Below are 26113 nucleotides of genomic sequence, written 5' to 3'. Positions count from 1 at the left end.
AGGCTTTTGTCTTAATAGACATCTTTTTCTGTTCCTTCCTCTACCCCCCCCATCCCCATAAAATCCAATTTAGGGTAGTCCAAACACCGCTTTCTGTTGATTGCTAAGTAATTTCTTGATAATCTTGGGAAAGTAAAAATAAAAATAAAAAAAACAACCAAAAAAAAAAAAAAAAAAAAAAAACAAAAAAAAAACCACCAAAAAAAAACCCGGAAGCAAGTGCTGCTTTTATCCAAAGTGGAATATTTCTATCCAAAATATGACATTGCTGCATCAAATATTTGTTGGAAGTTCATGTCCTCTTATAAATCTGTGTAGTTCAATAATTTATGTAGCAATGAACAGACATAATACAGACCCAGCTTTAAATATGTTCAAAACTATAAAATATCTACTTTGTCACAAACCGCAGTTTTAGAAGAGCTATTCAAAAAAACTTCTTCATATAAATATCTTGCATTGAAATGAACATGCACATGGTCTTTCGCATGAGAACACAGTCTAATACTCAAGGAGTTTATTGGAAACACAGATTAAAATACAGATATATTTTAGTACCCCTCCATCATTTGAGGAATAAGAGTATGGCTTTTTCTATAATGTTCCATCACAATATATTATTATTATATTATATTCCCAGATATATTAATCTGGGAAAGTGCTGGTGTCTTACTTAGGGAAAAGTTTTAATATATTATTTATCCCTTCAATATTTATGATTGTCTATTAATATTGATATATATTTATTGATCTGTTTTGGAACTTGAATATGAAATCCATTTTTATATGCCAAATAAATAGCATTATTCTTTTTCTTCTGTAAGTATAGTTAAACATTGGAACAAATTCTTTAGGCAGATTAGTCAATCTCCTTCCCTGATTGGTTTTACAAACAGATAAAAAATTCTGTAAAGAGTTGTTTCAATATCACTGTATGTACCAAATATAACAATGATGGTGCTAATGCATTACAGAGGACTAGTGATCTGTAAGATCTCAGAATGTATTCCACAGCAGTACTCCAAACACATAACTGTAAAACAAGGCAAATCCAATACACTTCCACATAGGCATACAAAGAAAGCCCCACAATACACACACACAAAATATCAGGAGGAAAATTTAGACAAACATTTAAACTTTACTCTTATTTTCATCAGGTTGCAAAGTGGAGACCACAAGGCAATACTTGATCAAGAGCAAGGCTGAATTAGTTTGGGTTTTGGAGGTTAGACAATTTTTCACTCAAGAAATGTTCAGAAACACTTGTTTGGGAGACTCTGAGGGCTGTTTTCCCTCTGGGACAACCTGCTATGAATTTCTGATTGCAATGTTTAGGAACAGTTTCTTAGGAAGGCATGAAGAAATAGACTACCATCCAGGGACCACAGAAGGACCTGCTCTTGATGTCATATCTGTAAAAGTAAGCATGAATTCCAATTTTTATGCCCCTTAATTTTTTTTCTCCTTTAAGCAATAATTAGCAATAACCTTGACAGTACCCAATCAGTGCTATTCACCTAAAAGCAGAACAAATTTACATATTTTTCATTAATCTACTTTTCAAAAGCTTTCTTGAAAGTATGAGGTATAAATGCTAAAATAAAGTAGAATATAAATACAAAATACAATATATTATTATTCATAGTTTGCAAAATATTGTGTACACATGTCCTTGATATCCAACAGCTCAGTGATGACATGTTACAGTTTTCTGTTTCTGTAAGGAAATGCATGGAAATTGTTCTGTTCAATTCAGACAGCCCAGACAAAACAAAAGCCCATTTCTTTGAGATTTATGTATTTGATTTACCTTCATTGTTCCTTAGAGTAAAGTTGGGATTCAAAGAAAGCCCTTCATCAAGAGAAAAATGGAATCTTGCGCCATTTGCAGAGTTATCTTTGTCAGTAGCAGTGATAGTCTGAATTACCTGAAATAAAAATTAGCAGTGAATGTGTTGAAATTTGAACTTGACCCACGTACTGCCTGACTTCAGCAGGATGCTCAAGTTTACCTTATTTTAATTTTCTACTTGACTGCTGCTGAATTCAACAGATGAAGTGACTGGGTCATTAACTTGATTTCTCTAGCAGGAAATATTTCAGAAACCACACTTCAGAGCCAGGTAAAAGCATCTAAAGGATCCATATTTTCTGATCTTTTGATACAGTCAGGACCGGGTGTAGAGATTATCACCATCTGCATTGTATCCTGCTGACTTCCTGAGTTACAGTTTTAGCTAAATATCTGTTTTTATGGAGCCAAAATAGAGGCTGAACTAGGATGGTCTGTGTGAAGTGTCATCTGCCTGCTGTCCTAATAATTGAATGTACTTCAATATTGGTAAGGAAAAACAACTAAAATATTTCTGCTAACCATATCTCTGCTTAAAATTTCCTGTTAAGAATCAGTTTTAAATTGCCAGAGAACAGAACAGGAAGAAGAGAAGCCACTCCTGGTTTTAGTTTAGTCTGCCCAAAAGCAACAGAACTGGATGTAGCCAGAACCATGTCTGAGAGAGGTATTTTTGAAAGGTAGGACCTTTGCCTTCGAAAGCCCCGGTGGTGTTTTAAATTTACTTTCAACTAAAATTGATCTAAGTTCTAGGAATGTGGGACCAAACAGTATTTCTACCTCAGCTTTCATTTTCATGCTGGGTTTTGAAACTCAAGTGCTAAAGTGGAATCCAATAAAAGTTGTTCCTGTGATATAGGCAGTGAAGCCCACACAGACTGCTGCACAGAGCTGATAGATATCCTGAGGGAAACATAAAAGTGGGGAGGGAAAGTGCTCTTTTCATAAGAATTTTTCTGTTCAATGTTCAGCTATAGTCTGTCTGGACTGAACCTGAAACATACCCAGCACAGACTCCAGTGGCTTGGTCTGTTTTAAAACTGAAAGACACCACAGAAATCTCTACCTTCATTCACGTAAGAGAAGCAAAACAAATTTATTTTTTTAAACCATGTTCTGATTTGGGCTGGGGTACAGCCAATTTTCTTCACAGTAGCTGGTATGAGGCTGTGGTTTTAATTTGTGCTGGAAAACGCGTTGATAACACAGAGATGTTTCTGTCAGTGCTGAGCAGGGCTAGCACAGCATCAAGGTCTTTTCTGTTTCTTGCAGGGCCTCACCAGCAGGGGCTGGGGGTGCAGGAAAAGTTGTGAGGGGGCACAGCCAGGACAGCTGACCCCAAGTGAACAAATGGATTTTCCAAACCATATGAAGTCATGCTGACTTATGAAGCTGGGGGAAGAAGAAGGAAGGAGGGGATGTTTGTAGTGATGGTATTTGCCTTCTAAAGTCAGCGTTACTGCACATGATGCTGCTCTGCTCTTCCAGAGATGGCTGAACACCTGCCTGCCCATGGGAAGTGGTCATTTCCTTGCTTTTCTTTGTTTGCATGTGCAGCTTTGGCTATACCCATTACACTGGCTTTATATCCACCCACAAGGTCTCTCACTTTTACTTTCCTGATTCTCTTCCCCGTCCCACTGGTGGGGGAGTGAGTGAGTGTGGGGAGGAGTTTTCAGCTGGGATTAAACCATGACAACTCAATAGGGTACAATGCCTACTCCATTTACTGTATAGAATAAAGTACATTGCATTGACTATACACATCTGAGACCAATTAACAGTACTTATGATGGTTGCCAATAATATTTTACTCATTTGTCATAATATTTTTGGTGAAGTAGAGCAAAGTGAAATCAATCTGAAAAAAATCTGAAATATCTATAAGCATGCATATGACTTTTACCTAAGTCATGACAATACTGATTGAAAATTTTGGCAAAAGCTAATTTTTCACTACTGAATTTTGCAAAGGTGGCACTATTGTTAGTAAAACTATCATGTAAAACCAGAAAGATAAGATTTTCTTAGCTATATATATTTAGTTCATAATGTTGAAATGATATTTGGCACAGCAAGGCAAAAAAAGGGGTGATGGAACACTATGTTCAAAATAATCGATTTCTGTTATTATTCAAATACTAAACATGTCATTAAATGTCATACACATCTGTAAAAACTTCAGGTAGGGCCGTAAGAAAAACAAATATTGTTTTGTTAAATATTTTTTGTAAATCCCCAGTGTTGTTTCTCAGTGAAATACAAGTCAATTTGCCATGCAGCTTCAGCTTTTATTTGACAGCATGGTGGATAAATTTTCATCCTGTTGCCCTATGCTACATAAAACATTCAGTGACATTTTACAGAATGCTGCTTGAAGAGCATGCCATTCTGCAACAAAAATACCTTTGATCAAGGAGTCAGTGACACATGACTTGTGTAAAAATTATTTGGTTTTAAGACAAACTTTATAACTCAAAATATACTGTCTATATTCCCTGATTTCACATATGTAAATACAAGCATTCCCTGAATTCATGAATATATGTAAAAAGTATAGCAGCACATAGTATAAAAGTTTTGCTTTTTCACCTAGAAAATAAATATTTCATGTTTACTAGGATAGGTCAAAGCATTTTTAGAGGCCTGTTTTTAAACAAGAACTTCACACATTTTCAGAAAATATATCCAAGACATTCATTCACCAGTGAGAAACAAAAGTACACGTCATCTTGACACCCAAATGTACTATTAACCCTTTTCTAATTAATTGGCCAAGTACTTAATAGCCTATTAGCAGACCTTAACATATACCATGCCAAGCCTGATTAAAATGAAAGACGTAATCTCAGCTTCATTTAAGCCCAGCTGACAACACTGATAGGATGAAACTGAAGGGTCATGATATTTTTTTAAAGGCAAGACATGATGAGAAAAGAGAATTTCAAGAACTGAGGAGAGCTAATTGAAGAAGACAGAGAGCAGGTGTTAAATTCTACTCAGAATCATTTTAAAATTGAATCAATAAACAAGCAAATATACACATGACAAACATAGCAGAAGCATTCCTTGCCAAATAACATTGATTTCCTTTTTAGAAGACGGCAAAATGTCATTTTCCTACATTGGCTAAATTTCACAGTCAATCACAAAATCAGTATATGTCGAGAAGTCAGTATTCTCCAAGTCTGAATGTCATCTAAGATCAAATCACAACTACTTTGTCTACTTTAATATATAATATCAACCAAGATTCACTAGGAATCTGTTGCAGATGCTGAGTCTCCCTTCTCACCTATATGATTACAAAGTGACCAAAGCCGTCACTTCAGCCTGGAAATTATTGCCTCCTCCTTTTGACATGCCTTAGGTTTGGTCGTTTAGATTTAAGGCTTAAGCATTAAAAAGTTGAAGCTTTTTTTTTTTTCCCAAATAACAGAGCAGTGGAGTGGAGTGGAAAAAGCAGGAGACAGGCTCTGCGATTAGATGATACTGTGAATTCACTCCATAAAAAGGTATTTTGATAATAAATAAGCAAAACCAAAAAGTCCTTCAATGACTATTTACAGGTTAGTTTATCTCACACATAAAAATTTCAAAATTGATGTGCTGAGGAAAGAAATAGTGGATCTTACAGGACAGTGCAACATGGAAGCCCAAGTCAAGCACATGTCCCTAGAAGAACCGCATTTGTTATTTAGGAATAAATCTTATGAAACATTCTCACAGGATGATGGATAACTCAAAGTTATACTGTCTTTTCAGTGATTCAGAGCCACCCAACTGGGAGCCCTTTATAGCATATGGAACACTTTTCTTCTTCTGCAACAGTTTATTTGCCTCTCCCTAATATTTTTGAACACTATTATATTTTTTTTGTTTTTTTCCTTAGATTAGATTGTAACATCTGAGCAAGACACGTACTTTTGTGCTTGGTTTTGGCTTTCGTTTAGTGTTACAATTTTTCTGAAACCTTGTTGTGAAATGTAAATAAAAAATCTGTCATTACACACATGTGAAGGAGCCCTGTGAGTTGAAGAATACAACATGAAGCTGGTCCAGCCTTTGGTATTAAACTACAGCTTGCAGAGTCCCTGCAGCACTAATCTCAGGTGTTAAATTGCAGTGTGGTAGAGGTCAGTGGTCATTCAGACATGCAACAGTAGCTCAGGGAAAAGCACAAGGCTGGCCCAAACAGTGAGCAAATGTTATTGTATCTCTCAAAGATCTTGCCCATAAATTATCATTTGTAAAACTACTATTGGAGAATTAAAATTTTGCTACAAAACAGTAGCTACTTACCAGCAACAACAGCCCCAGCATCCCCAGCAAAAAACATTTCTGAGATAGCTTCAGATTTGCATAATTTACCTTATTATTTATTAAAAGAATTTAATATTTATTGTTTAATAATTTATTTTTTAAAATATCAGGAAAAGTTGAATCAGTTGCAACTAATGCTTAAAAGAGATTTTTTTCTTGCATTAGTTTTTTGCAAGTTCTAATTATTCTATATTTTCATTTATTTGAAGTTTTCAGAACATTATTTTTAATTTAGTAAGCATTTAATAAGAGATATTCAGTTGACAGACAGACGTACTTGGATTTTCCAGTGTCTCAATAAGAGCACTGAAGAACACTATGCAATCATTAGATAAGAGGGAAGGTTCTTGCACTTGTAATTGCTCTGAAGACAGGAAATAGGATCTCTTCTGCAAATTGCATATTACACAAGGAGAGAAAGCCACAGTGACTTCCTGCTTACGCTGGGCCACTTGTTGATCAGTGATCAATAATAAATGTCTCTTTAAAAAGAGTGTGATTATCATCCCACCAAATCTACTCATGATATTGAATTGCTCAGAGAAGAAAAGAAGAAGGGATGACATTAAAGACCTTGCAACACCAAGTAGCCAGGCAATACAAAGACAGAGGAAATTCATTTTACATAACATAAAGTCTTAACTTCACACACATGATGGTGATCTCTGATCTGACTATTGCCTTTAATGATATTGGTGTTATGGCAGGCATACTTTTGTGCATTCCATGCTTACTAGTGGTTAAAAAGCAAAGTAATTCTTAGAAATTGTGTTGAAAATACTAAAGATCAAAGCAAAGATTATCATATACTATGAAGAATGAAATATTATAAGAATTTTAAACCACTGCATACCTGCATCTTGAATCTTGATTCTATCTCAAGGTGAATAGAGAAAAATTGAAGAAATTTTAGAGGAGGAAAAGATTAATGATGAAAAGTCTGGGAGGGCTTTATGACCGATTGCCCCAGTTAAGTAGGACTAACTCAGTCTGGACAAGAGACAGCTAAGGGACAACATACTAGAGATTTATGCATGTCACAGTGATAATAAATAGAGATCAACTACACTCCCTCTTTCTCTCCCAAGAGAACTGGTAAATATTGATTGAAGACAGTATGGAAAGATTTAAAAAAAAAAAAAAGTCAGGTCTTATTGAAGCATGCAATTAAACTACAATATTTCTAGGTGCACGAAGCAGCAGACTCCAAAAATTTATGTTTTTTTGTAGAAAAAGTTTGACAGGTTCATATGAGATGGCTATTAAAGAACTATTAAAAATACACAAACCGTATTTAGATCAGGAAACGACCTGCAAATGGTCTCATACCAGGGAAGAATTTGTGGTAAGTATCAAATACACTTGGTCTTTTCTTATATTGTGCTTTAGGTGCCAGTTTTTGGCTGCTGGTGAAGATAACTTTGATCAGGCTACAGTCAGATGATGCATGGCATTTTTATAGTCTCAGCTTTAAAAACAGAAATATGTCACTATGCATTTGTGTACACTCTTTTTAAGGATTTGATGAAAATAATGTTATTACTAGTAACACATTCCTTAGGAAACATATCAGCTCATAATTGAAACATACAACCTGTGCAATAATGCAAAACAAGCACAGTGCTGTGGGTAAGAGTCTATGCAGAAAAGGAAAAGCACTTTGCAAAACTGTCAAACCCTGGGCTGCAATGATGTGCATCAATCAGAGGAGCAGTGGTTGGAGTGTGATTCAGCTATTCAGTGGCAGTTCTGGCCCTCCCCATCCTCATAGTTGTGAAAACCCATTCAAGATCTTTTGTGTAACAACCCTTTATAGACAAGGGCAACCAACAAGCAAAGCGTGAGGATGTGAGCCATGCTCACCAGCCATTTCAGTGAGCTGCATTTGAAACATTACTACTATGTGGCACTTGGATGAGAGATGTTAAATCTGCTTTATTCACTTTGTTCAGGATAGTGGCTTGTCAAATTCTATATCTTATCTGACAGGATTAAAGTTTTACCTGTCTTTACAGAAGATAGCTTGAGTATTTTTTTTTGCAGCAACAAGAAAGAGATATTGAACAAATGCCAACATTTTCTCCCTTTTGCCTCATACAATTAAAATTTCAATCAAGTACAAAATGTTAAAGTAAAATCAGAAAGCGTTATGACATTTTCCAAACTTCTGACATATGTGACATTAACAAAGCAATTCTTCTTTATCACTGGAAGAAATATAGCTGTGCTAGTTACCTGACCAGGCTTTGAATTTTCACAGACGACTACATCATAATCTCTGGCAAGCTCGGGAGGATTGTCATTGACATCCAGAATTCTAACACCAACTGGAACATGGCTCACTAGCTCAGGATTGTCTGCAAAACACATAGGATGGTATTAAGTCTTTTATAACACTCAATATTGCATGTAATCCTCAATTTGAAAGTGGTTTATTAAAACAATAACTAAATGAAAACTTGATGCATCTACAGAAATTTAGGTAACAACATAATAAAGCATGTTTGTTGCTCTTCATTAACTGTTTTGAAAAAATAGCAATTAAAATGAGTGGAAAGTACGGCATGAGTCAAGTAACTTAAATCAAATACAAGCTACTCTGGAAATGAAGTGGCAGGAAGCTGTTGGACTTATACTGTTGCACTGTATGGTAAAAATTGATCAATTTCTTGGTAATTAATGTACTCATAGTATTGAATTAAATCTAATGCAAAAAATATGAAAGCATTTTTCTTTTTCACAGTTCCTTAAAGGGTTTAGAAAGTAAAATGCAAATATAATAAAAAAAACATAGGCATATATAAACTTTCCCTAAAATTGAGTTCTAGTTTCTCACAAGTTGCTATGACATTTCACACAGTAGTTAGTAAGTGTGGCTTTAGCAGAAGAAAAGAAAGAAAGTTCAGCAGAAGTGAGTCTGGTTTTGGCACAAAGAAAACAATATTTAAGTACCAATGCCTAAGGCTACGATTTGTACTTTCATGGCAGCTCACTCTCAGAAAGATTACACCCCCAAGAAAGCACAATAAGTAGAATCCTTTCAACAAGAATACACTTTCCATGAGAAAATGGAAAAAAATCACCACCACCTCATAATTTCTTTCAGTCCATAATACCCTTGTTCTTACTTCCAAGTACTAAGGTAATTTTATTTTGTTGAAAGAATTATGTATTTAAACTTTTTATGATTATCTAATACATGCCTTCTGGAGTCTGTACAAGTATCAATCAATTAGATGACAAACTTTATCTTGCATTCACCAACTAAATTAAATTATCAGTAGAAAACTGTAAAGTCAATCTTTCAAATGGAATAAAATGGAAGAATGAGGTATTATGGATTGACATTTTAAAAGTTCATGTGTGTGCTTATGAGGAAAAAAAAGAAAAATAAAAGAGAGAGAAAAATTAGTAGTCAAAGCTTCATTCATGGTGAAACTTCATTCACCATGGTTATTTTGATTATAATTAATCCCTACTATGTTTCTGTTAAAAATGGTCATTTAGAAAATGCCTTATTTTTTTCACACATTTAATGATCTCTGCTCAGAATTCTGAAAAGCATCAACTTGACACACTTGGCTTTAAAACCACCAGTGATGTAGGCTCCCAGTGAAGAAATATTTGAGAATGTTGAAGTTTTTTTTTTTTTAAATGAAGAGATCTCTCATTTTCTTTCCTCACATGGGATACTAGGCCAAGGAACTAGGTCTTAGAAGTTCCCTCAGATTTTTCATATTCTCTTTTTAACTAATATGTGCATATTCACACAATGATTTTAATACTTTCGGAACCTAATAGAAAGGAGATTAAAAAGTCAACAGAAGACTTAACTAACAGAGGAATGCTGTTCCCAATTACCATTAGAATTAGACGTTAGAAGAACATGCTCAGAAGACATGTATAGGCTTGCAAATGCCATTATCTTGCTGAAATTTTCCTTTACTTTGCAGCTTTACCCCAAATCTATAAATATCTTTGTAAAAGGTGAACTAAGAGACAAACTGGACTATCTCCACTGTTTTTATGCAGGAATGAGGCTCTCTATTGCCATATTAAAAAACACCTTTAGTAGAAAACTTTGAGGAAAGTTTAAATGCTGGGGATATATAAGTGACAGAAGAATTACACTTGGCTGTCCACTAAGTACTTGGGAGAAGGGAGATATTCATCTGTCTGTGCTGTTTTTTCTGAAGGAAGCAATCTTCTCTCCAGGAGAACATTCACAGTATGAGTAGTTATACAAAAAGATGTTTGTTCCTTTCTTGAAGGTAGGTCAAAAGATTGTGCAGAACAGCACAGGCAGTACAGATTTAACATTACTTTCTGCTCACTTAAATTTAGCTTGCAACTCATTAAGGCAATGCCCTCTGTTAATGTAATCAGACAATGAAAATTAAAAATCCTGTAACTACAATTACAGAATATGATATCTATGGCCCAAAGAAACTTCGGTTTTGAGACTTTGTTGGGGAGGTTCTTGAACATAATTTGTAAGGTATATGAACTAGAAAGTGGTATACATGAAGGAAGGACACAATACACACAAAGAGACAAGATTCATAAACTATAATGAAAAATTTGAACATTTTAATACTACAGAAAATCTGTAAGAATTTTAGCAAGAAGGCAACAGAAGTTGTGATTATCAGATAATCGTAGGATTACTGAAAAATCTTAGTTGAAAGGGATTTCTGGAAGTCACTGGTCCAGTTTCCAGCTCAAAGCAGGGCCCTCTTCAAAGGTATGAGGGGGCAAAAAACATCCAAGAGGACGCAGAAAAAATCAGAGAGGGCACAGAGTAGTGGGTACCACAGATAAAGGACTGCTCTGTAGGCCTGCATATAGTTACTGGGGAAGAAAAAAATCAAACTTTTTAGTCCAGTGCATGACAAAAAGAGTTAAATACTTTTGTTTCAGTACAGTGCTGCAGACCTCTTTGCCCTTCCTTGAATGTGTCCTCTTGTATGCCTGTCACCACTACCCAGAGCAATCGCAATCTTTCTCAGTCAGTTAGATTTGCAGTAGTTTTGCAGAGATATTTTATAGAGATTCACAAAGTTTACTTTTATTACTTTTGCAGCTGTTTTACAGTATGAAGAATTTATAAATACCTCATCAGTTCAAAAGAGCTCTTTACGCACAAGGTAATATTAGTAACTCCCTGGAAGCCAGTACCTCATGGAATCACTGACATTTGCAGGCAAATTTCCATACTGACAGGATACTCACTACAAAATGCTAATGGTACAGTATTAACACCACTTACCAAAACAGTCTTGAGCAGTGTGCATGCCTAAATTTGCATGCAAGGCGACAGAACAATTTATAATAGGGGAAGAGAATGAGAAGGAATTGAAGGAAATAGTTTTTTTTTTTCTCTTTCTTTTTTTAAGTTTTGATTTTGGGCATCAAAATATACTCCAGTCTTTTTCAAGAATACAATTCACCTGCAATCTCCAAACCAATCTAATAACTGGCACTTTTAATAGTACATTTTTCTTAATAAGAGAAATTTCTTCCAGCAGCATGGCAGATTTCCAGTTTTAAGATAATCATTGCTGACATACATTTCAGGCTTGTGCATCACAAAATATTCTGTGTCCTATTAGCATTTGCCTCAAGAATATATTTTTCAAAATGAATGCTCTCTGTTTTAAGGGGCAACTGAAGCAGAAACACTGCTCTGATTCACCTATGCTAGGGACTTATTTTCTAATGCTCGAGACTTTTCCCAGAATAAACAGTTCTTCTTCCAGAATACTAAACTTCTGTAAAGTAAATAAATTTCATTATCCAGATCCTCATATTCAGATCCTCCATTGGCAAGTCCACTCTAAATATACAGAAGACCCAATTAAGAGTCAATGTGAAGCCTTGAATCTTCTCTTCTATTAGTTTCTGTGGGCAAACTTTTAAATCCCTGTTTAGGAAGAAAGATTTTTAATATAGTTATTGATGACTGAGAGTTTCTTTTCACACTAACAAAATTCCAATAAACTTCATAAAAAATATTTTACCTGAATGACTTTCAGAATGCAAGTTCTGACATCAACAAGCTTTTGTGGGTGTATTTACTTTTTGATATAAGTCCATTTGACATCTTTTCAAGACCTTACAATGCACACCAATACTTAGGAAATTCAGCTAGCTCTCTATACCATTACTTCTTAAAGAGAAGTACAAAATACTCATCACATTCCTCTAATAAAGATTAGTTTTAACACATTAGAAGAATAAACATAGATCTAGGAAGGATAAAATACACTACCAAAAAAAAAGCCTAAGTGATGGAAGAATGTCCAACATGCAAATGGGAGTGGCAATATCAATAAAATACTGGGTTCAATTCAGGATGATGTTTATGTGATAAACTAAATATTCTGGGAAGGAGAAAATTATGCAGACTCTAAGAATAAGTTTAATGTTCCAGTCTTCATTTTAAGGAAGTGGGTACTTCTAAAAAATGTTACCTGAAGATAGATAGCAAATGCTTTTATTTTTTTCTTGTAGCAAAATTTAACTTTTTACTAATAAATATAAAGCTGAAGGCACTGCTCACTTCTCTTCTATCACAGAAGCAGAGACAGCAGCAGCAACCACAGAAGCAATAGTGATAATCATAGCACTGCAGTAGATCAAAAACATTTAGAGTTTTCAGGCTGGAAACCCTCTATTGCTGTAATTCAAGCCAAATTCTCAGACAATGTTGGTGTTGACTGCCTGATTAGAACAGGGCACCACAAAACATCCAGAAATGTCCCTTTTGACATTTCTGTCACAAAGCTTCAAAGGGAAGTAAATGCCATATGATTCCAAACTCTATCCCTTCTCTAGAGCCTCACTTTGGTAGCTAAGAAGAGCCATGCCCTATCCCACTTTCAGATGATAATGTAGGAATATCTTCATTGTTGCTTTTCCCAAAGAAACAGGAGAAGAAACTCTAGCATGCCTAGAAGCCAATGACTAAGCCAATATAAACAGGGAATAAGCATTGAAATTGGAATTAGAAGCATAATTCCTTGAGCAGGCTAACTAGACAACTAACTGCCTTTCAGCAACTGTTAGATTTTTAAAATAGTTTTTTGGTAGGGTTTCTGTATTGCATTGGTAAGCGCATTAAAAAAAACAGCAGAGGCTGCTAAATCCACATGATTTTTGAAAACATCCAGAAATTGTTATTCCATCGCTTCTCTGGGCAGCTGGTTCCAGTGCCTGGCCACTCTGTCAATGTAGAAATGTTTCCTAATATCAAGATGGAATCTTTTCTGGTACAACTTTAAACTATTTCTGGTTGTCCTCTCACTTGTTACTTGGTAGAAGAAGCCAACCCCCATCTCCCTGGAACCTCCTCTCAGGCAGTGGAAGGGAGCAATAGCATTTTCCCCAAGGCTCCTCTTCTCCTGGCTAAATGGTTGGGTTCAATGATCCTAGAAGTCTTTTCCACCCTTATGATACTATAAGTTCATATTGCTGTGATGCATTAGTAGGCAGCTTGCCAAGCCAGAAAGTAAACTGTGTATCATTGCTAAGTTTGGACCAGGTACCAGTACTGTGTCCAGCTCTCACCAGTAAAAATGTAGCAGATATCCAGGTCATTGTCACTACACCATGACCAATACAGTCTCAAAACCCCGTAGTTTTGTTTTTAAAATCTTCTTTAATCTCTTTCAGATTTAGGGAAATACTATTGGTGACTTTTTTTTTTTTTTTCCAGATTCTATTTTCTGGAAAAAAAAATGCCATCAATACCAAAACTCTTTCTGAACCTAAACTAGAAAGCAGAATGCAAGTGAGGTCAAAGATAAAGAATGAATGTGATTTTTTTTTTCCTTGTTGAAGTCAGGGTTTATGGTAACAATTTTATTTCTGTTTCTGTATTGTATCTATAGAGATAATCATATATATAAAAAACCAATACAAAACACAGTATTTCCCTCTAATGATACTAAAAAAAAAAAAATAAAATAGTGAATTTCATTCTTTAAGTCCATTCTCTATTGCTACAAAAAATTACTAGTTTTGAAAAAAACCAAACAACTGAGACCTAGATAAAAATCACTATGAGGACGTTTTATATTTATTGTAAGAAAAAATTCAGTTCAAAGAAAAACTGAGGCAGGAATCTTGCAACAAACTCACTGGTATAAAAAAAACATCCTGCTGTCCACCAGATACAAATGGCTAGGAGTTTATAAAACTCCAACAGCATTTTGTTCTGATTTAGATGATTTCTTGAAGATATTGTAAAGAAAACATTTTCTAAAAACTGATTATTTGAGACAAGCTATTAGAGTCATTCTTGGTTATGTGGAAAATTAAAAATGAGAAAATAAATTGACATAAATTCTTGTTCTCTTATTTTTAGTGTGTATGCCAGGAAGGTATTCCTCCAAAGACTTATTTCCTTCAGGCAATGCATATGTTTCTTTCATGTGTTTCGAAATAAACCAAAATCATTGTGTATTTCTGTCTTTTGATTTCACTTTTTGTAAAATAAATCAGCTTGCCTCATAATACTATTAGCAGAAATACTATTTATACTTTATGTCTCCCCTCCAGCTTCAGTTATCCTTCTCCATATGACAGCCTCATGCAGTGCTATCAGGAGTAATATATTTTAATATCCTACCCAAATCTTAGTAATTTCTCTTCTGCAAATATAAAATGTGAAAAAGAACTGTCAAATTCTTTTAATAACCTTGCTGTTTAATGATGGTAATATGGGTAGCAATTTCCCTGTGATTCCTAATAATAGATAAAACCACACCTCACCATAAGAATACACTTTATCTCTTTATTTGTTGCAATTATAGGACTTCCATTATTCAGCAACTCAAGGGGGCTTACATTTCACTGTTGCATATTATTAGTTGTCTCTGTGGATGCTGTTTTCCTCTGAATTATGTAATTGTATGTTTCTGTTATTGTTTTTACCAAGACTTATTAAAAAACTACTTATGTTACAATTAGAAAAGACACTTTAATGTTATTTACTCTAGGTTTTTTTAAATGAATGTTCCAAACTTTTATTCTGGTGAGTTATCCTAACTTTTCACATATTTAAATTCTGAGTAGGGTTTGTTGGCACTCTATTTAAATATGTCTAAAAGTTATTTCTTTGAGTAGTTTTTTGCAATTACTTTTTCCTGATATCCCTTCCATAGCACATAGGGTATTGCATAGTTTGCCATTAAATATTGCCCTAACTCAACCCCTTGGCATTTTTTCCTGTGAAGTTCATAATGAATACCCATGGCAAAGTAAATACAAAGACAAATATATTTGTTTGGTTGGGGTTTATTTTTTCCAATGTCTGATTTTTTCAACACCTTGGAGATATGTGGGATTTTTTTCTGTAAAATTGATTGCATAATGATGTCTCTTCAGTATTTTGATTTCTAATCCATTACAGTGTTAAAGCTCTGTATATACAGGTTTCTTTAATGTGGTAATTTTTTTGCTGACTCTTGATTGGATTTCATCAAGTTTCGGGGATGTGACAAAACCTGGCATGAAACACCATTATTTCAGTTCTCTTCTATACAACCTCTCCACAGCTTTATAAATTAGGAATTCTTTATTGTCCCTTCAATCACAAGTTTTTGCACCCATTGCATTCAAGTTGGTCCTTTAAGCAAATAGTGGAAAGTGGTGTGATTTTCCATTTTCAGCCACTGCAGAGCATTTTGGAGACAATCAGGAGCACCTCAACTTGATCCCAAACTGCTAATGATCTGACAGATCCAGAAATCCATTCTACACACTGATATAATAACCAGTTGCATAAGAGAAATATGTGACAACTTCCCAGTTAAAAGGTACCTTTAAAATATTTAAAATATAAGCACTTATTTTGCTTTTTAAAAAAAATCACATTTCTAATTAGAAGCACAGTTATTATACATCTACATGTCAGTATTTTTTGAACTCTGATAACCTTTTGATGTTAACATCACCTGAAAAACATATCAAGAAGCTGGTTTTCTCCATTTTCTTCTTTTATTTTCTTCTCCACATTAAAAACACAGTTCCCAGTACCAAAAAATCAAAGAATCATTGATTTTGAAGGTGCCTCCATAGATCTGCAAGTCCAACTCCTTTGCTCAAAGCTGGATCTAGAGTGTACATTGCTCTGGCCATGTCCAGTTGGGTTCTGAGTGTCTCCAAGACAGAGAATCCACAACCTCTCAATGTGACCTGTTCCAATTTTCAATCAATCTCACAGTAAAACCATTTTTCTTATTTGGTTTAAATGGAATTTTCTGTGCTTCAGTTTATTCAAATTATTTCCTGTTATTTTACCGTATACTACTCAGATGAGTCTTTCTTGATGTTGATCATCTTTAGTCACCTCTTTGACTCCCCCTAACAGTTATTTAAACTTATTGATAAGCTCCTTCTGAGCCTTCACATCTCCAGGCTGAACAATCTGAGCTTTTTCAGCCTCTCCTCATATGACAGATATTCCAGCCTTCATGATTCTGCACTGGACTTAGTTTTTTTGGTATTGAGGAGCCCAGATCTGGGAGCATTCCTCTTGGGCTCTCATCATGGCTGTATGGAGGGGAAGGATCACCCCTCTCAGCCTGCTGACACCCAATGTTTTCTCACCCAGTGCAGAATGGCATTGGCCTCCATTGCCACAAGATCTCATCACTGGCTCACACCCAGGTTTCATTCACCAGGATCTCCACCATAACCTTCTCTCAAAAGCTGCTCATCTGCCAGTTGGCTGTGCATGTGAACTGGTACATCGGATTACTCCTCTCTAAGTGCTCAGCTTTGCACTTCCTATTATTAAATCTCTCTTCAAGATTTAATTTCCCTCTCATCAATCTCTCTTCATTTCCTGTTCAGCCATTTCTCTAGCCTATTGAGATCTTTCTGGTTGTCAACACAACAGTCTGATGTACGAGCCTTTATTCCAGTTTTGTGTCATTTGCAAAGAGTGAGAGTGGTTGAGAAAGCACTCTATTCCACATATCACATCATTAATGAAGAGGCTGTTATATCCTGCATAAGCCACCAGGAATAATTCCTAGTGATTGGACCCCACCTGCTATCTGGGCTGCTGGTTGAAGCCCTTTCAACCTGCCATTTCAGACAGTTTTCCATCCACTTCACCCTTCAGTTATCTAGCTCATTCTTCTGTGTGTCTTGTTCTTACATGAATTTTTCTTAATCTTCCTTAATTCTTACCAGCTAGGGAGGTAATTTTGGAATTTGAATCACTTTGCATCATTGAGTGCTATCATTATAATGAATTCTAATTGACAGATTCTGTTAGTCCTTGAAATAGCTCAGCCTTAAGTTTTTCTACTTCCAAGGGACAGACTGTATTCTTGATATTACTAAGCTATGACTGTATTTCTTTCCTTTAAATCAGTCTTTCTTGTGTTATAAAACATTGTGCATTTGCTCTGTACTTTTCTATTCTCATTACTCTTGTCAAAGACTTGTTTAAAAACCTTTACTAGAATCAATCAAATTATATCTTCTCCCTCTTTCAAACAGACTATTCTAAATTTTTTTCAAAGAATTCTAAGAAGTCAATTAAATGGTAATCACCCTATATGAATCTGTATTTTAAAGTATTAGTACTACTCTTAGTATGACTTCTCCCTCCCCCTGTCTTAGATTTAGTCTTTAGATCCTTCAACATAAACTATAGTACTACTTTATCATCTTATTTCCTAGTACTACAATGAGATTTCAGGAAGCACTCCTATTGAGACAATCAAAGCAAATGCTTCTGGAAACAAAAATGCTGCTGTTTAAGAACAATGCATGTTAAAGAAAGAAAAGGATTGCCCATTAATTTTTATAATAATAGTGTGATTTAAGAAATAAGAGCACAAACAGAAAAAACCTGTGGATTATTACATCAGCATTACTCCTGAAGAGCAAAGTGGTAGGACTTCCTCAGATCTCAGAGGACACTTGACCAATGCAGACAGTATATATCACATACAGAGAGGAAAAGTGAAAGTAAATATCTTATGAAAGGTTGAGAAAGAATGAGGTTGAAGCATGAAGATATCACACAATTGGGGGTAGAAATATAATCTTGATTCTAAATTTCATTTATGTAGAATAAGCCCGGTTACAAATAGTGGCCAAAGGGATGATAGGTGGAAACTGAATTCTATCAGTGATATGTAGCACAAAGTGAAGAGAGGAAAACACTTCAAGAAACTAACTACAATCAACACTTTATACCCACAGAGCACCTCTTGTTGTTGAAGGAATACAATCTTTATGGGCCTTGGAGGTTCTGCTGTGCTCTTGGCCAAGCAAATGATGTCAGAAGCTGCAAATGCCTTCTGCTGTGTCAGATAAATTTGAGGAATATCAGCCTCACAGCCAAATAACACTTTTGTCATAGCCTTTGACTGATATTTCAGCTTTAGTCTTAGTTTTGCAATACCTAGTGCTTGAGCTTAAAAGCAAAAACCATAAGACCAGATATGGGATAGATAGCACTTAAGGGAAGAGCTTTGGCCATACACAGCATATGCCCCTTGCTCCACCATAAATTCATTATTAAGTTCACAATGGATTTGGAAAAGAACAGTGTTGTAATTTCCAAATATGACAAAAAACAAAATGTTTGAGGAAATAGACACAAGGAAAGGCTGTCTGTCATTTAGGCTGCCTGTCAGTCTGTCTGTTATCCATCTCTTCCTCACTACTATATCTTCCTTTTTTCATAATTGAATTGTTTTTCCAACTGACTCTATAAATTTACTTATTTTTTCAACCCCAGCTTTAACTGTAACAAAGGCAGAGCAAGGGACAAAAAATCAGATTTGTGTTTTCCTGTAAAAATTTGCACCTGAAACAGAGACTTCTAAGCAGAGCACCTAAAATTAAAAAAAAAAAAAAGAAAAAGAAAAAAAGTATAATTCTTATAATTTATTCCATTCTGTTTTAGTTTTAAACATAATCCTCCTTCTTCATGCTATTCTCAGCATGATACACGTACCAGCACTCTTTTGATTATGTGAAACAAATAATGTGGAGAAAGCTATGTTCAAGTTTTATGCTATTGAGATTTTTTTCTGGAAAATTATATTTCAATGGTTTCCGAAAAAGGACTCATGAATACTCTTTTTTTTCAGTGTCCCTGTGTAGCTTTTAAATTTTGTTTTCTTTTTTTTTAATTAAAAGTATGCACCTGGTTATGATTAAGCTTTAATTATATTTTATTTCATGCTGAATTCAGTTTTATGCTGAACTGAAATGACATTCTATATATGTCAACACTGTCAAGCACACAGGAGTGTTAGTGTTTGCTTTTTCAAGGAGCTAATCATAAAATTCTAGATCCTATTATTTACTGTAGGGAAGTACTTAGCACAAAATGTCAATTTATTTGTGAATGTAGGTACAATAATAGGAAACAATTTGCTGTCTTTATGAAATAAATTCATGCTGTTTATTCTGTAGCATGCGCCAGTGCTGTAGTGGCAGAACAGATTACATTTTAACCAAGAGTTGAAACAGTTGAAAGCAGACCGGGCTAAATAATGTCAGTGGAACCTATTAGAGGTAAAACCTGTGTTTTATCATTAATAAAACAAAACAAAAAAAAAAAGAAAACGAATATACATAAAAGTATTTCACAGTTTTGATCAAAATCACTGCCACTGAAAGATGGTAACATGAACAGTGCTTAGGAGAATTGAATCTATCAATCCAGAATGGGACTTTTTTTTTCTTCATTTTCCTTGTTGAGTTTTTTAAATTTAAAACTTTGACCATGGAAAAATGAAGACCCTGCAATCAAAAAGCCAAACTGAAAAGTTCGTTAAACTCTCCTTGCCTCAAGAAGAAATATTTGTCTCATACTCCTCAGCCAAATGGCTTTTGATCATTGCAGGGCTTATCTGAGGCAATGGAGATTCACCAAAGTTAGAGGACATTCAAATGCACAGGTAAGTATTTATTATATCTTGGTAATTTGCCCATTAAAAGGCCAGAAACATAATCAGAAACTACTAGGCATTTGTGAAATATAAATTAACACGGGCGTACAATTGGCATGCAATTTGCTAAAATAGTCCATAGTAGATACAAGAAGGAAAGATGAATTTCTCAGACAGTACTAAATAGTGTTAACTTCTAAGACATATGAATTGTGAAACACAAATGGCACAAGCTGTTTATTTTAGGAGATTGAATGCTTAGAAATGTTGCTGGGTAAGTTGGCAGCCTTCTGTCCCATGCAGAGAAATCTGGCAAATTTACACAGGTGGACTCACATAGGCATGTGATTTTGTTTAATTGTTCTGTGGAGTTAGAGTATTAACAAACACACAGAAAACTCTTCTTTATCTGGACTAGCTAAAAACCCACTGGTGTTCAAAAGAACATAACATATTAATGTAGTCTTTCTCAAAATATGAGAGTGATTATTTTCCTTTCTAATTTTTATTTTTCATACCATGTGCCAAATAAATGATTTACCTATCTCAGAAGCAGCCACTGTGATGTTGTACCAAGGTGTCTCCTCTCTGTCAAAGATCTTGGCAGTCTTAATGGTTCCAGTACTAGCATCAATCGTGAAATACCTATCTTCTTCTGTGTTATGATCAATGAAATATCTATGAAGAAATATAACAATAAATATATATTCGTTGTAGCATATATAATCCAAAGTAACAGAAAGCTATATAAGAATATTACTTTTAAACTTTTAAAATCACAGACATTTAAAAAATAACCTGAAAAAACAATAATTTGGAGAAACCCAAAGTAATACCGTATTTAAGTTCTTTCATAATCTTTCATTTCTTTTGATATATAACAATATTTCCACCGTGAGTGACTAAGATATAAATTGCTAACAGGTGGTATTTTACACAGCAGTATACAAACCTTCCAAAGGTAAGATACACATGTATTTTGACTAAAAATCATGAAATGGAAAAGCAGAAAAGAAAGCAGAAACTAGGACATTATTGTTCGGCTTATTTGCCTGTCACTGCAAACCAGTGTGATGAGCCTTGGTTCCTGTTTCAAAGCATGCCCCTCTGACATTAACTCGATGACAAGGTGACACATAAGCCATTTGGAACATCACCATTATAGAAAATCAGAAACATCTGGTTTCCAGAGCAGCCATTGACACTACCCTAGAAGAAAAACTAAAATTCCCTGCTTTGCTCCCTTGGCTTCATGGCACTTCACCAAGCAAGGAAGCTAAAAGCCTTGAAGTGGGTAATGGAAGCAGAGGGAAAGAACACAAAAGAAAAGATTGACAAGACTTTTCTCAAAGCTGGAATTATTTACAATGGCTTTTAAAAAATGAAGCAATTACTCAACCCTTCCAAGCCATCTTGACTAACTCCAGAAAAAATAATTTAGGAAAGGTCCAGAAAAAATAATTTAGGAAAGGAAAAATATTATTTTTTGTACCATAACTACTTTTCCTGATAATTTTTCATTCCTCTTTTAATTTTGTGAAATTCCATATATATCTAATTCATGGGAGGCATATAAAGGTCAAAATGATTTATTTGTCCCATCCAATTGCTCTTATTTTTTCATTACCACAATGTAATTCCTAGCTAATAAAAAGAGTGGCACACATAAAGTTTGCCAAGCATAAAACAATTAAAAATAAGTTTTATTTCTCTCACAATGTACTTATTTATACCAGTAGTGTAAACAAAAAGCAAGAAAACAAACAAGTATTTAATTGAATGATATGTTAAAGGTGGAAGTGATGTGAAAAAATAAAAGAAAGAAAGCACTTAGAAGGGAAAGCAGAGATCTGAGTGAGTCACCTTAACTGGTCAAAGGATTGGAGACTCAGTGGAAAAGCCAGATAGGATTTGGTGACTTAGGCTAGATCTTCCTTACTGAAAAGAACCTGAACCCACCTCTCCTACCTACAAGAAGTATTTACATCTGCCTTACAGTATGCTAACTTGCCTTTTGGAACTCCAGATTTTCTTGCCATGCCTCAAGTATTTTCAGCAGCTGAAGAGCCATAGTTTAGTCACTGAAAATCAAAGCATCCAAACCTAGGATAGAATATCTTTCTTTTCACCTGTTCTCCATCTTGCCTTTCAACATCATGAAGAGTGAAAGCCCTGCTGAATGACTGTTGGAATTGTTGGGGAGACAGCAGAACTCAGTTCCTACCCATTTTACATTTTTCTGGAGCCAGGATTGTCCTTGCTGTTTCCCATAAACTAAGTCAGAATCTATTTTGCAGTTCATTATTACCAACATTTGAGAATAACTCATTCCAAAATATACCAGAAGTATCCAATAATGACACTTTGGATGTGCAAGATGGCAACTCAAGCTGCTTCAAGCAAGTGGACTAAGAAGATCTTGATTATGTAGGTGATGGAGCAATCTTTAAAAGTTTAAGTCAGGAAAATTTTTTCAAAGGACATTATTCACTGTATCACTAACTGAATGGAAAAAAAACAAAAAACAAAACTGATGTTGCCGGAAAAAGATAAAAAAAGTTAATGAATTTACACACAGCCGTCATTACAGACGCACTTCTGAAAGTTGCTATGGTTCTCCATGCTTGCTAAACTCAGGAGAGGAATTAAAAGAAAACTCCTGATGAACTTTCATCAGTCACCGATCATGAAATATTGGATGGTGCAGACATCCAAAGAAATTTATTTTGCTTTGAGGAATATTGGAATCCTCTGAGGATACATCCCAAAAAAGAACTAAAATGGACCACACAATTATCCTCTTGGCATTATTTTATGTGGCCCTATTTGTGCAAGCTATAATCACCTCTTTAAGACTGTGCCAGTGTCAGTGGAGAAGTTGTATCTCCCATGTCCACAGATAACATTGCCTTTAACTACTTATAAAAAAATTGGAGACAGAGTGGTATCAATCTCTAAAAATCCACAAAACTGCCATATTTTCTACAGAGTCTTGTAGACATCTGAACTTTGTCTAGAAGATAAATGTTTAAGGTGGAGAAATGCCCCCACGCCTTACACCTCATGCTTGGAAGCCTAGGAAAACTGAACTAGGAAAAATAGTTGGAATGTTTTGGTCATACTACTTTTAACACAGAAATAATGAATGTTTGGTTGTGTTGGTCAATATATATACACAGATACACAAGCATCTTGCGCATGATGAACTAGAAGGTTAAAAGAGAAAGTGTGGGAACTATAACTGTCCTTCGGTTTTCTTGGAAATCTTTTACTGGTAGAGATTACAAATTATGCAAATATAAAATTTAATTATTTATCTCCTAGTATAGTTTTGTTTTTCTTGACTCTAGGAGCATCCTGAGAACAACATGGATTATTTGCCGAAAAAAAGAAATCAAATATTCTTTTCTGACCTGTTCTTATGGAATATGTACTGAAAATCCAATATGTACTGCAAATCCAAATCTTATAATGCAAGAGTCTCATCCTGCAAACATTAATTACTCTGGACACTCTTTGCTTATTATCAACATCAGGCAGTGACTACAGTGACTATTCTGTTAGTCATTACTGCCATTACCCCCACAGGGCCATAAAAATAAGGCTATGTATTTTTTGTAGACTGTAGCTTAAAAGTAAACAGAATTTCATATTAGGTGTCAATGAGAAAAAAACTTAAATCTATATGAATTACCAGCTGCTGTTGTGTGTATACGAATTATGACAAAATGTTACCTCTTCCTCTGAGCAAAGTACAGAAAAAAAAGAAAAATATCTGTCCCAAAAAATGAAGCTTGTGTATAAAAGCTGATGCTTGATTTTCTGATAAATTGTGATCATGTAAAAATTCATTTTTACATGATCACAATTCATAGACATATTGTAAAAGAGGGTGGTTTTTTCCCTTTTTTTAATATGAACCTCTTTTTCCTAAATCGGTTATTTAAGTGTGTTCCACAGAAACTCAAATCTCCATTTAATGAATTTAGGATTGAATTAATAACTTCAGTTGTATTTTCTGTGTCATTAATGAGAACAAAATAATCCTGTAGTAACTCATTGTACTAAGACTCTTACTTCCTATTCTGCTAGAATTATGAAACTTTTAAAAATTTTTTCCACAGTAGCCCTTCCCTTTCATGTGCTAACTTTTACATACAGTTTGAAATATTCACAGATTAACAATTCTTTTCTTCATCAATTAATGAATAAGGAGTAGGTACTTTCTTAGGTTTTCTCATGATTAAAATATTCAGCTCTTCTCCACTACTCCAGTTTCTTCCTTAAAACTGCATCACATCAAAAGTAAATATTTGCACTTGTATTCCCCAACTTTCATTAACATGTCAGTAAAACAAGATATTCCCACACAGTAGAAAACCTAGAAATGCTGGTTTTGCTTCCAACTGTATTAAAAATATTTTGTACAATAAATCTCTTGGTAGAGCAACTAATTTTTGTCCTGTAAGAGGACATTTAGAACAAGTTTCAATGCTTTTACAAAGTGATGAACAATTTAGATCTTTATAAATACTAGTCACTCATTTATCTACATGTTGAGAATAAAGACCAGATATACCCATAAATAGAGCACATCCCTGAGCCAAGGATTCTTTACTTAAGCTTCTGAATTTACTTCATCTGATTAAAAAAAATTGCTTTCATCTGAATCGTAGTGGCAACAGACAGCCATTCCCTTCTACTCCTACCCTTCCTTCCACATCTACTGATCTGCTTTTCGATGCTTTTTCTAGACCACAAAAAGATATAGTGCAAGTTTTGAATTTCAAAGAGTGATTTCAAGAGAGATTTTTCACCTTAAGTCAGTTGATGGCTTCTGCTCACATAGAATGCATTAATTCAAAAATTAATTTAAAATATCAATTTGAGATATTTATTTATAGACATTAGCTCATGAAAATGTCACATCATAGCGTGCTTATAACCATTGCACATTAAATCTGCACATCAGAGATGCATGGCACATGTTAATAAAGAGACTTAATAACAAGACATGCCTAGATAAACAGCCCTCCAAAAACTATTTACATACAAACCAGCAACAGAAACCAATCTAATATAAACTTCATTGAAAAGAATCATGAATATATAAAACTTAATAGTCACACTATCTGAAGATAATCTGAAAGAAATTAAATACCAAAATTGAATCCTGCTAACACTGGGAAATGCAACATATGCCATGTTTTTATTAGGCAATCTCAGTGAATGGAAGTGCATTCCCAGCTCCATCCATATCCTTCTGACCAAAGCAAGCCACTGGCTCTTCTGGCTTCGTTCCCCACTGCCTTTTAGTGAAGCAGTGAGCCAGCGATGACAGATATTCACCCATTTTTGCTGAAAGCTGTCAGACTCCAATAATGCAAATATTTTAAAATAGTTTAGAAATATTAATGATCTTCAAACCATTTAGGAGGGCTTCTGAAGCTAAAAGGCATAAGCATTTTCAGAATCTCTCTACCTAAATGATTGTCTTAGTATTAACACCAGTCTATCACTGGACAGACAACTGGCATAAGCTGTTACTGTTCTGGTATGGCTCTCTCTAGTTTCTGTGTTTTAAGGATTAGCCTTGAGTTTGAACTTTTAAAATAGCTTTGAGATTTTAAGTTGCTTCTTTCTTTTTTCAACCAAATCTTTAAATTATCTTTTCATTATGTTATTTTTCATTTATTACCCTATTTATCAACTGTAAGAATGAACTATGTTACATATTTCTACCTTGGCCGTGAATCTCATATTAATAATAAACTTCCAAAGACAAATTTCAGCCAGATGAGAATTCAAGGAGCACAGTACTTCCTTGGACTTTTGAGACATAAGCAAATAGCCAGTTCTTAAATAACAAGTAAAGCTGCTTACAAAGAATTGCTAAAAGAAAGTCCATGGGAATAGAACAGAACCTTGTCCAACCAATAATATCTTTAAAGACTTATCAGTTAAAAGTCAAATGCCATTGTAAGGGAACCTGTTCAGTTAAAGA

At 34.6% G+C, this 26113-nt stretch overlaps 1 protein-coding gene across 9 annotated transcripts in view; it reads right to left on the bottom strand.

The window, feature by feature from the left end:
* CDH18 (cadherin 18) overlaps window positions 1-26113 on the bottom strand; it is a 495321-nt gene that overhangs the window by 15599 nt on the left and 453609 nt on the right. For all 9 annotated transcript variants that reach the window (XM_064705466.1, XM_064705467.1, XM_064705474.1 and 6 more), the window contains 3 exons: window positions 20651-20787; window positions 8414-8535; window positions 1814-1931 (listed from right to left, as the gene is read on the bottom strand). In XM_064705466.1, coding sequence (XP_064561536.1) covers window positions 1814-1931; window positions 8414-8535; window positions 20651-20787 — 377 coding nt within the window. The remainder of the gene's footprint in view (window positions 1-1813; window positions 1932-8413; window positions 8536-20650; window positions 20788-26113) is intronic.

The sequence above is a fragment of the Zonotrichia leucophrys genome, chromosome 2 (assembly GCF_028769735.1).
Source record: "Zonotrichia leucophrys gambelii isolate GWCS_2022_RI chromosome 2, RI_Zleu_2.0, whole genome shotgun sequence".
Lineage (NCBI taxonomy): Eukaryota > Metazoa > Chordata > Aves > Passeriformes > Passerellidae > Zonotrichia > Zonotrichia leucophrys.
Note: the sequence above shows the minus strand (reverse complement) of the source record. Positions and strands in the feature narration are given on the sequence as shown.